At 49.2% G+C, this 13,291-nt stretch overlaps 1 protein-coding gene across 2 annotated transcripts; it reads right to left on the bottom strand.

Annotated features, from left to right (window-relative positions):
• Positions 1-843: 843 nt before the first annotated feature.
• Positions 844-11,974, bottom strand: ALDOA (aldolase, fructose-bisphosphate A). 2 transcript variants are annotated; one of them, XM_028702511.2, is made up of 9 exons: positions 11,828-11,974; positions 5,761-5,886; positions 5,438-5,649; positions 4,256-4,310; positions 3,984-4,144; positions 3,089-3,172; positions 2,763-2,937; positions 1,915-2,114; positions 844-1,290 (listed from the first exon to the last, which is right to left on the bottom strand). In XM_028702511.2, exons 2-9 carry the CDS (start codon positions 5,870-5,872, stop codon positions 1,195-1,197), a joined length of 1,095 nt encoding a protein of 364 aa, XP_028558344.1. In that variant the 5' UTR covers positions 5,873-5,886; positions 11,828-11,974; the 3' UTR covers positions 844-1,194. The 2 variants fall into 2 exon arrangements, with proteins under 2 accessions (XP_028558344.1, XP_028558345.1); XM_028702512.2 differs by lacking the exon at positions 11,828-11,974 and adding an exon at positions 6,733-6,842.
• Positions 11,975-13,291: the final 1,317 nt, after the last annotated feature.

The raw sequence follows: 13,291 nt of genomic DNA, 5'->3' as shown, positions 1-13,291 counted from the left end.
GGAATTATTAGCAGTAATCTAAATAGTATTCAAATAATTCCACCTCTACGTCCCATATTAATTCCTCAAACTATCCATGATCAGAAACAATTTTCTGTACAGTACAGTGAATAAAAACTGATGTGGCTTCTTCTAAGAAAAGCTAACCAGCAAAGTCCTTGATGCTACTTCCCATGATCTACAGTCTTCACCACTATTTTGCTCAACGCTTTTCTGGGGGAAATGGAGACACACACTTTGATAGCTAGGTCATTTAAGTGGAAGAAGCATAGCTGAACAGCTATATAGAAGAGATTCAAGCCCCTGGCTTCTAAGACTCTCAAAAAGAAGGGCAAGGTGGGGGGGGGGACACAATCTGCCACTCAACATGGTGCTCTCCAGATGTTTTGGACAAATACTCTCCATCAACCCTGGCCAGCATGGTCAGTGGTCAGGGAGGGGAGGGCTATCAATGGCTACTAACGAACTATAATCTGCCTCAATGGTTGGAGGCAGAAAATGCTTCTAAATACCACTTGCTGGAAACCACAGGAGGGAAGAGTGCTCTTGTGCTCTGGGGTCCTGCTGCCTGGTTTCCCACAGGTATCTGGGTGGCCACTGAGAACAGGATGTTGGATCAGATGGGCCCCTGGCCTGAACCAGCTTCTTATGTCCTTACGACAGGAGGGGCAGTCCACAACCTATTGAAGGCACTGCATTCATTGGCTATCCCTGGAGTAAACAACAATGAGCAAAACAGGACATAAGCCCAATGCAGCTCCTTGTACATCTTTCGGTATGGTGTGCATGAAACTTTCCATCTAGAACTCTGCGGGGGAAAGAAAGAACAACAGAGACCCTGGCAATGTTTAAATAGATTCTCTTTTATTTCTAGAAGTCCGCGAGTCAGGCGTCGTCCCAGCTCCGGAGACATTTCGGTGTTATGGCCACGGACCAGGAGTGTCGTCGGTCACCAGAAGGAAAAGCGGGACATCACACACACACACAAGGCATACAGAGGTGGCGGTGGGGAGGTGGAGAAGGAAGGAGAAGGAAGAAGCCAAGGCTTCTGGGTTCTTTCAAGGCAAGGCAAAGATGTCCACCTTTCCCTGCTATAGAAGCTGGCAGAGAGGAAGCAGGGCAGGGCAAGAAACAGAACAAGAGACACCACAGGCACAACGTTAACAACAAAAGAGCGCAGCCAGGCCTCTGATTTTAATAAGCATGATTGGAGACAAAGAGGGACTCGCTGGCAGCGGCTCCGCCTTTTCCAGATGGAACATATTTGCCCTGGCAGGCAAGGCTGTTGGCCTGTGTAAAACAAGAGGGGGGAGTGAGAAGAGATGTTGGAACGGCTTTCCTCTTTAAAAAGAAAAGCTACACTTCGCACATCCTCCTTATTAGGATCACAGCCACAACATAAATTAGGCCCCTTTTCCTGGCACACAAAACTCCTGTCCCCTACCAGGAGGAAACACCAAGGAGTCCTGATTCCCAGCGTCACTTTACCCGTAACTTTGACAATTGCAACCCCCTGCCACCTCGCCCATAGCCCTACCTTTTGCCACCAAAAGGTTGGGCAAACAGAACCTGGGAACCCTGACTCTCAATGCAATGTGTGACCAGTTAATTTGTTTATTTTTCAGAGACACACCTTAGACCCCTTCCCATTCCCCACCAATGTTGCTTTTTGTTTTTCTGCTTTTTGCACCCAACCAGATTGGTTGCATTTGATCCTCTTACTAATAATACATGTCTTCCTAAAGCCCTTTTGAGTGCCTCTCTTAAAGGGCAGCTTTTGGGGAGATGATTGCTGCACATACCCAACCCCTGAGCACCTTAAAGGAGTTGCTGCTGTGCAGTGGCTACCCAGCCCCTTGCCCTGACCTGCTAGATCCCACTCCCCAGGGCGACCGGGGCCCCAGCAATACGTACCAAAGCGCGCTTGATGTATTCTTCCTGAGCATTCTTGAGGTTCTCTTTCTTGCCACTCCAGGCCTTGAGGGCAGAAGCTTGCAGGGCACGGCCATAGGAGAAGGTCAGGGCCCATGGCTTGTGCAGGGGGCAGTTGTTGATGGCATTCAGGTTGATGGTGGCCTCTTCCTCACTCTGGCCACCAGACAGGAAAGTGACACCTGTGGCAAGACAATACAGTTAGCAGCTGGTAAGGAAGGAAGGGTTTAATATCTGAGAACTGCAGAATTGAAGGGGGAGGGGGGAGAAGAAGAGTTTGATTGCAGAAAACGTTAGAAATAGAGGGTATTATATCCACACACACACACCCCAGTTCTGCCTCCTGAATCACCACTTGTCCCTTCACACAAAAAAATGGGTTTGTCTAGCACATCTTTTTCAAAAAAGTTGGTGGGGTGGGACAATGTCCCAACTACAGGAAGCTCTCCAGGCAAAAGCTAAAGGAGTTTCCTTGAACAAATACAGTGGCACCTCCGGTTGTGGACAGGATCCATTCCGGAGCTCCGGTCGGATCCCAAGGTTTCCGCAGCCAGAGGGACCGCTTCTGTGCATGTAGCAAAAACCCAGAAATATGCTTCCAGGTTTGCCGCTTACGTATCCTGAAGTTTACGTAACCGGAGGTACGATTGTAATACACTATGGTGGCAACTCTGTAGCCATTAGAATGATAGCTCCACTATTGAACAGATACCAGCAACCGTCCTGTAGGGATGGGCTCTATAGATTACCGCAGTGTAAATTGTTGAGGGCTGCCACATATTTTTTGTGGGGCAGGAAGGAACAGATGCTTCTGGGTCCCGTTCGCTTACCAGTAACTGCTGGGGGCACAGTGCGGCGCAGGGCGGTGACGGTTGCCATGGCAATTTCCTCATTGGTGTATTTCTGGGTGCAAGCGTGACCAGCGGTCACCATGTTTGGCTTGAGCAGGGTCCCCTCCAGGTAGATGTGGTGGTCGCTCAGGGCTTTGTACACGGCAGCCAGAACCTAGGCATGGCAGAAGGAGCAGAAGGTCAGTGCTGGGAAGTTCTTCCGAGGTCCTTCTCCTTTCCTTCCATGGCATGAGGCAAAAAAAGGGGCAAAAGCCAGCCCACACCAACTTGTGTCAATCAAGCACCTCCCTCCACATCCACCTCACCTTTTCAGTCACATACTGGCAGCGCTTGAGGTCATGGTCACCGTCAGGGAGGATTTCAGGTTCCACAATAGGGACAATTCCGTTCTGGAGTTGAGAGACAGGGGAGATGGACAGTTAAGATCCCACAGAAAAAAACAGAGCTAAATCAAAACACAGTAAGAATTCCAAGTTGCAAGAAGGACATTTAATCACATGCCTAATCTAGTTAGATGCATCTTATGCTCTAACTGAGGGCTCCACTTAGATGTTTCAGCAGCTACTGAGTATGTGGAACTCCTTCCTAGTTCAAGTACATCAGAGCTGGAAATTCCACCCAGGAGGGGAAGCCACATGTCTAACCTACCAAATTCCTTGCTGCCCTCTTGTAGCAGCACATGGGTACTGCAGTTGCAGAAGACTGCCTCCACCCATTTGCAAAATAAGGGCACTGCATGTCCTTGGGAAATTTCCCAGAGCGGTATTTGGCGAAGAGGACGAAACTGCCATTTCAACACTACCATCTTGAGATGCGCTCTGACTGCCAAGCTGCAAGGCAGATTCAAAGAACTGCCCTACAGAGTCAGACCACTGCTCCATCCATTTGTTTGTTTGTTTGTTTGTTTGTTTGTTTGTTTGTTTGGTGTACTTCCATCCCACCCGCCATCTAACAACCTCAGGGTTGGTTACAAATCCCTTTTTAAAATATATAAACAGCGATACAGAGCAGATAAAACAATCCTAATGCCAACCGTCCGGTCAGTCATAAAACGATCCATGAGCTGCACATAACCCGATGACTCAACCTTCTTCCAGCATCCAAAAAACGGAAAACAAGTGGGTCTTTCTAGAAACTGCTTAGTGCTTAAGTAGATGTTGATAAATGCTCCCTTTTCCCTCAATGCCTGCTGGCACTCACCGCCTGGCAGATGCTGGCGTAGCGAGCCAGCACATTGGCGTTCTCAATGATGGCCAGGTGGGAAGGGGTGGTTGGAGTGATCTTCAAGACGCAGCGCCACTTGGCAAAGTCAGCGCCATCCTTCTTGTACTGGGCACAGCGTTCAGACAAGCCATCCAGACCTGCACAGGTAAAAGGGGGGTTAAGGGCGGATGCCGTCGAACCCAGCTGCTTCTCCTAGATTGACTTCCCTTCGCAACTCCCCCTACCAACACACAGAGATCTAGACTCACCCTGGGTAGTAGTCTCTCCGTTAGTCCCAGCAAGAGGCACAACACCTTTGTCAACCTGCAGGGAGGAAAGCGAGGCAGAGAAGTCTGTTAAGCCTGTGGCTTGCTTCGTGGCATGTTTCTTTCCACTAAGCTAAACATCTCGTCCTATCAAGTCATTCATCCAGAAACAAACAACATAAATAATGGCTCCTGCTCATCGACTTGCTAGCCCAACTCAATAGTCTGTAGGCCATATGTAAGTTGTTTAGCACATAAATGGACCAAGATTTTTGTTTGCTTAGTGAATAGGTAACTGGGATTCAAAGTATCTGGCTGTAATTTGGAGGGAAGGAGGCAACAGAGAAAACCAGATGACCCTGTGGTCTCCAATGCTTTCATCCCCTTAAGATTAGTTCCCATCTAAGCATATCCACATTTATGCAGTAGGACTGCAGTGTTTATAGTCTGTCTTCTTGAGGCAAGAGAGGTAGCAGTGCCCAAGGTGGCTTTCTCTGTGCTGCCAGCCCCATATGTGGAACTCTCTGCCCCGTGAGCTTAGGCAGTCTCCCTCTGTCTCCATTCCAGTGACTGAAAAGATTCCTTTTTAAACAAGCTTTTCCCTATTGCTGCTTAGTCCATTGATCGCAAGTGCCGTGATGAAGTTCTTTGTGCGTTTTTTGGCTGCTGTTCTTAGTTTGGTAATTAGTGTTCATGGCCAGACCACTCTTTCCCTTTCGTATTTGTAAACTACTCTGAGCAAGGAAGGGGAAAGCACCACTATACATTTTCTAAATAAATAAACCATCAGGCACACTTTTTTTTTTTAAAAAAGGAATAATTTTCTATTGCTTACAGCTGCCCCTCTCACACACAGGAGAGAAACCCTCTTCTAAAATGATGTCTCTTGTGACATGTGGAGAGGTTATCTCATTTTAAAGAGAATAGGAATTTTCTTTAAGGCTTGCTCAGATGCTAGCTCAATCAGTAAACAAGCCCTTCTGCGAACAGATTTTGTAAAAAGTGGGTGGTGCCTTCAAGTCGGAGCATTTTTTCCTGCGTTGTGCTGTTGTTGTTTTTTTGCAAGGTCATGCAGCCTTCAAGGTCGTGCGTCACCAGAATACTGGAACTGGCCTACCTCCCAGGGCACCAAGCATGGTGGGCTCAGGCATTTCAGACTTATCCCTTGCCACCCACGTCGCTTACCTTGATGCCAACAAGGCCGCCCTTGTCCTTAATGACCTGGGTGAACTGGCGGCCATCATCGGCTTTCTGGTACATGGTCTCATGGAAGAGGATGACTCCACCAATGCAAGGGTTGACCCGGTCATCGGCGGTGAAGAGCAGCTGCCTGTAGAAGCGACGGTTTTCTTCGGTGTTCTCGGCGCCGATGGACTGCAGGCGCTTGGCAATGCTGCCTAGGAGGCGGAGGAGAGGATGAAGCAAACAGGTGTTACGTTAAAACGAAGGCTTTTTTGATTCCACATTCCTGGCTCGTCCTCCCCACCCAGCAGCTCTCCGTCCCTTACCGGTGGATTCATCAGCAGCAAGGATGCCTTTGCCCTTGGCCACAATGCGGTGGGCAATGTCCGACAGCTCCTTCTTCTGCTCAGGTGTCAAGGCTGGGTATTGGTGAGGCATCTTGAGTGGCTAAACTGGAGAAGGCAAAGAAGCGTTAATACAAGCCTGGCAACGCGGTCTCCTCTTTTCTGCCTGCTCAGTCCTGTATCTGAAGGAGACACCCACAACAAGGACCTTCGTGTCTGTACAGAGACTGGCCAGGAGGGCGGGAGAGAATTCTGCTCCTCCCTGTTGCTATGGTAATCGGAGGATTCCCACTAAGGTCAAAGGGGATGCCCAGATTAAAGCCATATTTGAAAGAAGAAGGAAAGGCTCCAGCAGGTGATGGCTAGCAGATACCAAGGACATTTCAAGGACAGAGGAAATAGCCGTTTACCCTGTTCCTCAAGAGAACCCCATTTCTCACCCCCCCCCAGTTTTTCCGAATCCTCACCATGCTCTGAGCTTCCCCCCCTGATATTAGCTACCTCATCAGCTGCAGCACCTTTGCAATGCGAGTCCAATTGCGGGGGGACGGGACTGGAAAGTGTGAGCGAAGGAGTGAGGAATATTTACGCTTACTTTAGTTTTTCTTGGGGGGGGGGGTCCTGTTTTCTTTTCCCCTCTGCAACAGTTGTACATTAAGCTTCACCACGTGATTTCAAATGCTGCGTTTCTTCCCCCACCGGGACTTCCTCCTCCCTTCCCCCACTCCACCCCACGTTTTACCGTCTCCATCTTATCTATCTCCAAGTCCGATCCCCATATTATATAAACCGCGGCGGCGGCGGCAGGGAGAGAATATCCGCAAGTGCTCCTGCGACCATTCCTTATTTTTTTCTTTACTCCCCCCGCCCCTCGAAATCCTAATCTGTAAAGAGGAAGGGTTCTTCTTGGAAGAATGCGTGCGTAAGAAAATGGGGGGGGGGGGTCAAACCTGCCTTCTTCCTTAGCAGCAGCAAACAGGAGCCGGGATGGGCGCGAGCAAAGTGAAGCGTTCGAATCGAATGCTCAAAAGAAGCTCCGCGTTCCAGGATCGAACGTCATGTAACAGGGCAAGGCGGAAAAGGGTGTGAAATTGACTCATTGAGGAGGGGGGAGGGAGGAGACTTAAAGGGCCCAAGCTCTCCCACCCCCTAATAGCAGCGAAGGTATTTATTTAAATATAAGGAAACGGAGATAAGCGTGGACGAACTCTGCTCCACTCGACTGAGTCCTACGCGTGGAAATGAGAGATTTCATTCCCGTGGCCGACCGTGCTGCAGAATCCCAGCGTGTGCTTAGGAGCAAAATCACGTTTTCATATTTGCGATTGGATTAGAAACCTCCATACGCTAGGCGCATTCACTGCATACCCTAAAAGGGCACATGCACTTTTTAACCTGCTTGTTTAAAGAGCACGAAGGGATAAAATGTTATTGAGGACTGAGGGCGTTTCCCCATCTTCCTGGGAGATGGGAAGGGAAGCCAAATCGGGCTCCATAGGTCTTTCCCCCCTTTGCATCCTCTCCCAGACTCTAGTTTCAGCGATGACCTTTCAAGGGGACACCTGATCCCCGCTCCTCCAGCTCCTCTGTCCTTTTCTGAAGGACACGCTGCTATTTCTGGATCCCCTCACCCCCATGAGTGCTGGGCTTGAGCTGCGGAAAAGAGAGAGAGGCCTGGGCATGGGACTGATTGTGCAAGAGAGAGAATCGGAGTGGGAGCGATAAGATGGAACCGGTGGCACCGCAGAAAGGAATTTTCACAAGCGAAAGGGCAGCTTCTATAACGGGGAAAGCCTGCAAGCCTAAGCACATTTGCAAGGGAGTAGGACCCGTTTGAAAGGACAGATATTTGCTGCCCGTAGCCACAGGCCACTGCAAAACGTTGCCTTTAAATCCAGGATAAAGGATTACAGTACTAAAAGATCAGAAGCAACAACAGCTGATGGCGAAGATTCTGAACTCCCCATAAAAGCTCCAGGGTCAAAACTGGTGGCTTTATCAGTATAGGGGCAACAGAGATTTCTTTGACAAGACCAAGCATCTGGGTTCTGGAGTTGTGATCCTGTCAGTGCTTTATTGGCCTACAAGCTGTGCATTGGGGTAAAGATGTCATAGGTGGCTAACTGAGATTGGAGGCAGGGAGGAAGAATTGTAATACTGACTCAAAACCTGGCCACCGAAACAGTCCAGCTGTCCAATAGTTTTTTTTAGAAAGCAAAACATACAAACCCAAAATTATCTGAACCACTTTGAATTCTGCCCAGAGCTTAACCCAATTCAGGGCACCTTCCCAGAACCTGGTTTCACTCTTCTTAGTCCTGTAAACTCATAAATAGGGGTGCATCAGAGGAAGCGCAGAATGCCTTTTGCTCAAGACTACACTGGGATGAGCCTCAACCTTTCTGGTGTTAGGAGCCAAACATTCGTCCCATCTGACATTCTCTGGCGCCAACATCATTGCAATTTAGAGAGCCAGATAAGGAGGTTCCTTTGGCATCTGTCTTGTAAGATTTTAGGCACCAGGCAGGTACATTCCAGTTTTCCCAAGCATTTGGGTCTTGCTGTGGCTTGATTTTTGGCCTGTTCATGGTGTCCACATTTTGGGATGGGCAGGTGTTGTTTTTCTGTTACTGATTGCTGGTGGATGTAAACTTTTAGTACCGTGTAGCTTTGGGCTATTTTATGTCATCTTTGCATTTTAAACTTGCTATCAGTTGCTTTGAGACCTCTTTTCTTGTAAAAAGGGGAGGAATAAATTTAATAAAATATGCTAATTGCAATTTAAAGTGCCACTGATCCATGTTTTAAGGAGAACAGTGCATTTCGGCTTGTTTCAGTTGTAAGGAAGATTTCCCCGTGCAATTATTGCACTTGTAATGAACCAGGAGAGATTCAATAACCCAGAGGAAAAAAGCTGGGCTTTTATGCACATCCAAGATGTGGGCTGGGGTGGAAAACTGGGCTGTTGTCGGTTTTTTTGCACTGAGCAAGGAAGTGGGAGCAGTTATATAACACCCCAGCGGCTGGGAAGTGAGAGGCAGCTGCTGTTTGATTGATGAGAGGAGCGAAAAGGCCAGGCACCTGTGGGGTCAGTGTAACATGGGAATGCTGCAAACTCCCCACCCCACCCCCACCCTTTGCCTTGGCTCCCCAATCCGAAGTCCAGAACCTTCTTCTTAGCCCTGGTCAGAATCCAAACAGGGCTTCTCTTGGGGTGATTACGGTAATAGCTGAGTCACTGGTCTCTGTGCAGGAAAGCACGTAGCAGGCGGCAGGGGGTACGAGAGAGGCGCCCCTCCCCTCCCCCCATTCTGACCTGACTGGCGACTATAAACAGGGTTGGCTGATTGGGAGCTTCCCTGCCAGGACTGAACGTACGCGCGGCTTGAACGGCAGAAAGGTCACCATCCGTTCAGATCCCTCTTCCTCCTGCGCCGATTTCTCGATCCCCACCCGATCCCCACACTTTTCCAGTAAGGTTGCCTCCTGACCTCTTCCCCCTCCCTGAGGAGAACGTCCCTGTCTCTTTTTAAAGAATATATTTCCATTACTCTTTTTTTACGTTTCCAAAACGCACAGTCATACCGAGCAAGTTAATCAACAAAGTGATTTACACCGGAAGCTGCCCGGCCTTTTTAATTAAATAGCAGGTCAGGCACCCATTCAACAGGTGAAGCGTTTCCCGGATTTCTCCACCTCATGCACTGCCTTAAAGGGCACAACAGAGAGAGGAGGTGGCAGAGGGGGAGGGAGGCCTACCCGCAGCAGTTAATACTGTTTGCTCCACCTCTGCAGGGCCAGTAAGACCAACCCCTTCTCACCACAACTATCATAGCCACTCGACCCCTATAAAGTTTCTGCAGAGTCTTGGATCAGCCAGCCTTTAAACGACAATGCAGTCGAACAGCTGCTCATCCACAACGCCAAAATGACCAAGTCCCGAAATGCTAGCAAGGGGGGTATAGGAGGAGGAGTCTAGGCTCCAGGAAGAAGGTGGCGAAGGCTCCCTGTCTCTTTGAAACGATTGCTGAATGGCAATAGATGTTCGTTGTTGGCTGTTTTAATGAACGGTATGGATGGTAACCGCTTTGAGAGACGACTCAGTACAGAAGCCTTTTGAATAATAATCAATACTGCCACCGCACTTCCAGTGCAGAAGTGTAGGGGGTGAAGCTTTCCCCCTCTTCATCTTCATGCTGAAGAAAGTTTAACCTACTAAAATTTCTGCTCCGCCAGCAACTGTTAAGGGCATTATAGTTCTGCCTTCCCCATCTCAAATATCAAAGAGCCTCATTGCAGATTTATTGTGGCAGCTTTCGTGGACTTAAATCCATTTCCTCTGAAGGATGGTGTGGACTCTCGTCCACAAAAGCTTATGCTACAATAAATTTGTTAAGTCTTCGAGGTGCCATAAGACTATTAATTGTTTTTTTTCTGCAACACATTGATTAACCCAGCTACCCAAAGAGGTGGCTGTAGAGGGGAGGAGAGCAACAATGGAAGGAGCTTGACGGCATGCCCCCAGGCCCTTCAAAAGCAGATCCTTCCACGAAAGGCCTGCAACCCCTATTTTTTTAATGTTGCTGGATTGCTAGTTGACAAACAGTAACCCATTTAGCACCCACAGTGATCTACCATACGCACCCTGTCCAGACCACCTTATGTGGAAGAGGGTTTTCACAAGTAATGTTCAGAATAACCGCAGTGTGGACAAGGGTATCCTTTTCATGCAGGATAGAAAGCAGCAGGCGGGACTTTTAAATCAAAGTACACATTCCATTCAATGTAGGCTTTACATCTGAGTTACAGATGCAGGGATTGCAGGACCTGATTGAAAGCATCATTTGGAAGAAAAGAAAAGAAAGCTGCCTTAGATAAGACAGAGGTGGAAGCTGGTTAAGGAGGAGCAAAGAATAAGCCAAGGAGCAATGGAGGTGCAGGCAAAGTGAGGCCACAGGCTTGCTTACAAGACAAATACTGGAAGGTACAACACACACACACCCAAACCCTGGAGCGGTGGATTGGGCAAGCACCAGGGACAGAAGGATTGAGACAGACATACACACACACATACTTTCTGTTCCTGTGTCCCAGATACCATGGGATTATGTGAGCGTTACTTCCTCAAACAATCAGCAACTGTGCAAGACTTTTGCAAGTCATTGCAGCATTCAAAGGAAACAGCCGTGTTAGATAATATAGCTGGAGTCCCTTTGGTCTTACATGGAGTAACTGGATGTATGAAAACAAGATTCAAGGTTTAGGGAGGCCCCATCAATTATGCAATAAATAAATGATAAAGGGGGTGATGGGAAGAGAACAGAGACAGGATTTAAAAGGAGGGAAGATCAGACACAGACAGGCTCGTTGTTGCTCCCCCCCCCCCTTTTAAAGGAGAAGTCTACTGTTCGTAAACTCAGAACAAGCAGAGGGTTTTGTCTGTTTTAAACAAAAGGATACGCCCTTGAGACAACATCCACCAATAGCATGCCTTGTCATTCACAGAGATGGAATAATAGAATTGCAGAGTTGGAAGGGAGCCTGAGGATCATCTAGTCCAACCCTCTGCAGTGCAGAAATATGCACTTGTCCCATTTAGGGATCAAACATGCAACCTTGGCGTTATCAGCACCACACTGCAACTAACTGAGCTATAGATGTTGTTTCCTGCTAAGGCCGCTCACTGCACCCCTACTGAGCCCCACATCCTTTCTCCCTTGAAATCTTCCCACAACCTCATGCAGGCAGCACCTGGGGCCCTTTCCTAGCAGCGCGACCATCCAGATTTGCCTCTTCTCAACAGCCCCTTCTCCCGCCCACCAGTGGCGTAGCGTGGGTTGTCAGCACCCGGGGCAAGGCAAGTAATTTGCGCCCCCTAACCCGTGGATTTGCACCCCCTAACCTGTGGATTTGCGCCCACTAACCTGTGGATTTGCCCTAACCCCAGATGTTGCGCCCGGTGCGGCCGGGCCCCCCTGCACCCCCCACGCTACGCCACTGCCGCCCACCCCTCCACAGCCCCCTCCTTTCCCTCCCATCTCCCAGATACCGTGGGTGTAGCGGGGGTTCTGGCAAGACGTGATGGCTCCGTTGGGTGCTGGGTGACTGGCGGAGGCAAAACCGGGTGCCGGGCTGTATAAGAAGGGAGCCGGAGCGGGAGGGAGGGGCCGCGCTAACCTTCTCCCCGACCCCTGGCCTTTCGCAGGGCAGCCTAAATATAGGCCTTGGGGTCTGGGAATGTGAAACACGAGGCCTCTGACATTCCCTGCAGAGCAAGGAACAGCAAGGGTGTCACGGGGCCCGGGGCTGAGAGACCTGTGCGATGCCCCCTCCCCCAGTGTGGCTCAGTCCCAACCAACCAACCATCCTCACACATGCATGCTGTCCTTCTCGCTGCCGGAAAGCCCGGTTTTGACCCACTTCCCTGCACTGGCGGTGGTGCAGACTGCAAGCAACCCCTAGGATTCAGAATATATTTTGGCCATCTGCCTCAACCCGTGAGCTGTATCCAGCCTCCTCCTCCCTTTCCCGAGGAGAAGGCTAAAGGAGGCAACTTCCACCCTCCATCTTGGGTGATCCCCCCCCCCCAATTTTCTCCTGCTACTGGCTTGCATTTTAAAGCTTCTGTTGGGTTTCCCATTTCTGCCCCTACCCCAGGACCTTAAGTCTCCCAGCGCCATCTGCTGCCCCCCTGCAGGAACAACAACTCGATACCAAAAGGGGTTTGTTTTTCTTTTTTAAAAAAAAACGAGAGGTATATGCAACTCGCTGTTTAGGTTGCAGAAAGATGGCACGATCCATTTCAGAGCAGGACCTGAGGAGATGGCAGACTCTTGTTTGCTGGAAATATTTTAAGAGTGGGGCTTGCAGCCATCAGTTGGGGGTGCCATCCTGCATTAACACACCCTGCACTGAGTTGTGTAGGGTGCTATTGTTGACCTCTAGGGTCCCTTTCCACAGTATGATTCTAGGATTGTGAAATCTTTTTAAAAGCAATGAGTGTGGTGGACCAACTCAGCTAAAGGAAGTGGATTCCTGATATTTAGGGCCTGGGGAGGAAACAGGCCTTAAGATTATTTAAGGGACATGTCAGGCTCTTCAAGTCTACAGTCAGAGCTACGCAACCAATTAGAACTGGGAATTCTCACACAAACCCCACCTCAAATTATTACTGGAAGAGGAGGCAGTGGCTACACCAGCCCCTCTGTTTTTCTAGCCGATGTCTCACTACTATGAAGTGGACAGAAGTTACATCTTCCCAAATTCATCAGATGATGAAGGGGGCGGGGGAAGGCTGTCTCATTTTACATTATATAAGCAGTGCCTCAGGGTGAGGTGCAGAGCAAGTGTCAACACAACTAGATGCTTCCTCATGGGCGGGTGAATTTGGCCGCTACAGGACTTTTGGAACTTCAGCCAAATCCTGCAAGGAAGAGTTGACATTGCCCTGGCCTGTTTAGCAGAGAGAATACCCAGGCCAGACCTTTTTACAGGGAGACACAATAGTTGCCTA

This window comes from Podarcis muralis, chromosome 13 (genome assembly GCF_964188315.1).
Source record: "Podarcis muralis chromosome 13, rPodMur119.hap1.1, whole genome shotgun sequence".
NCBI lineage: Eukaryota > Metazoa > Chordata > Lepidosauria > Squamata > Lacertidae > Podarcis > Podarcis muralis.
This window is presented reverse-complemented; position numbering and strand designations above follow the sequence as displayed.

Bases quoted from the DNA above. Each gene is read 5' to 3' on its own strand.
- ALDOA (XM_028702511.2), bottom strand. From the start codon at position 5,872: ATGCCTCACCAATACCCAGCCTTGACACCTGAGCAGAAGAAGGAGCTG. The intron at 5,650-5,760 runs GTAAGGGACGGA...TCCGCCTCCTAG, and splicing joins TGCTGCTGATGAATCCACCG to GCAGCATTGCCAAGCGCCTG. The intron at 3,173-3,983 runs GTGAGTGCCAGC...TCTCAACTCCAG, and splicing joins ACGCCAGCATCTGCCAGGCG to AACGGAATTGTCCCTATTGT.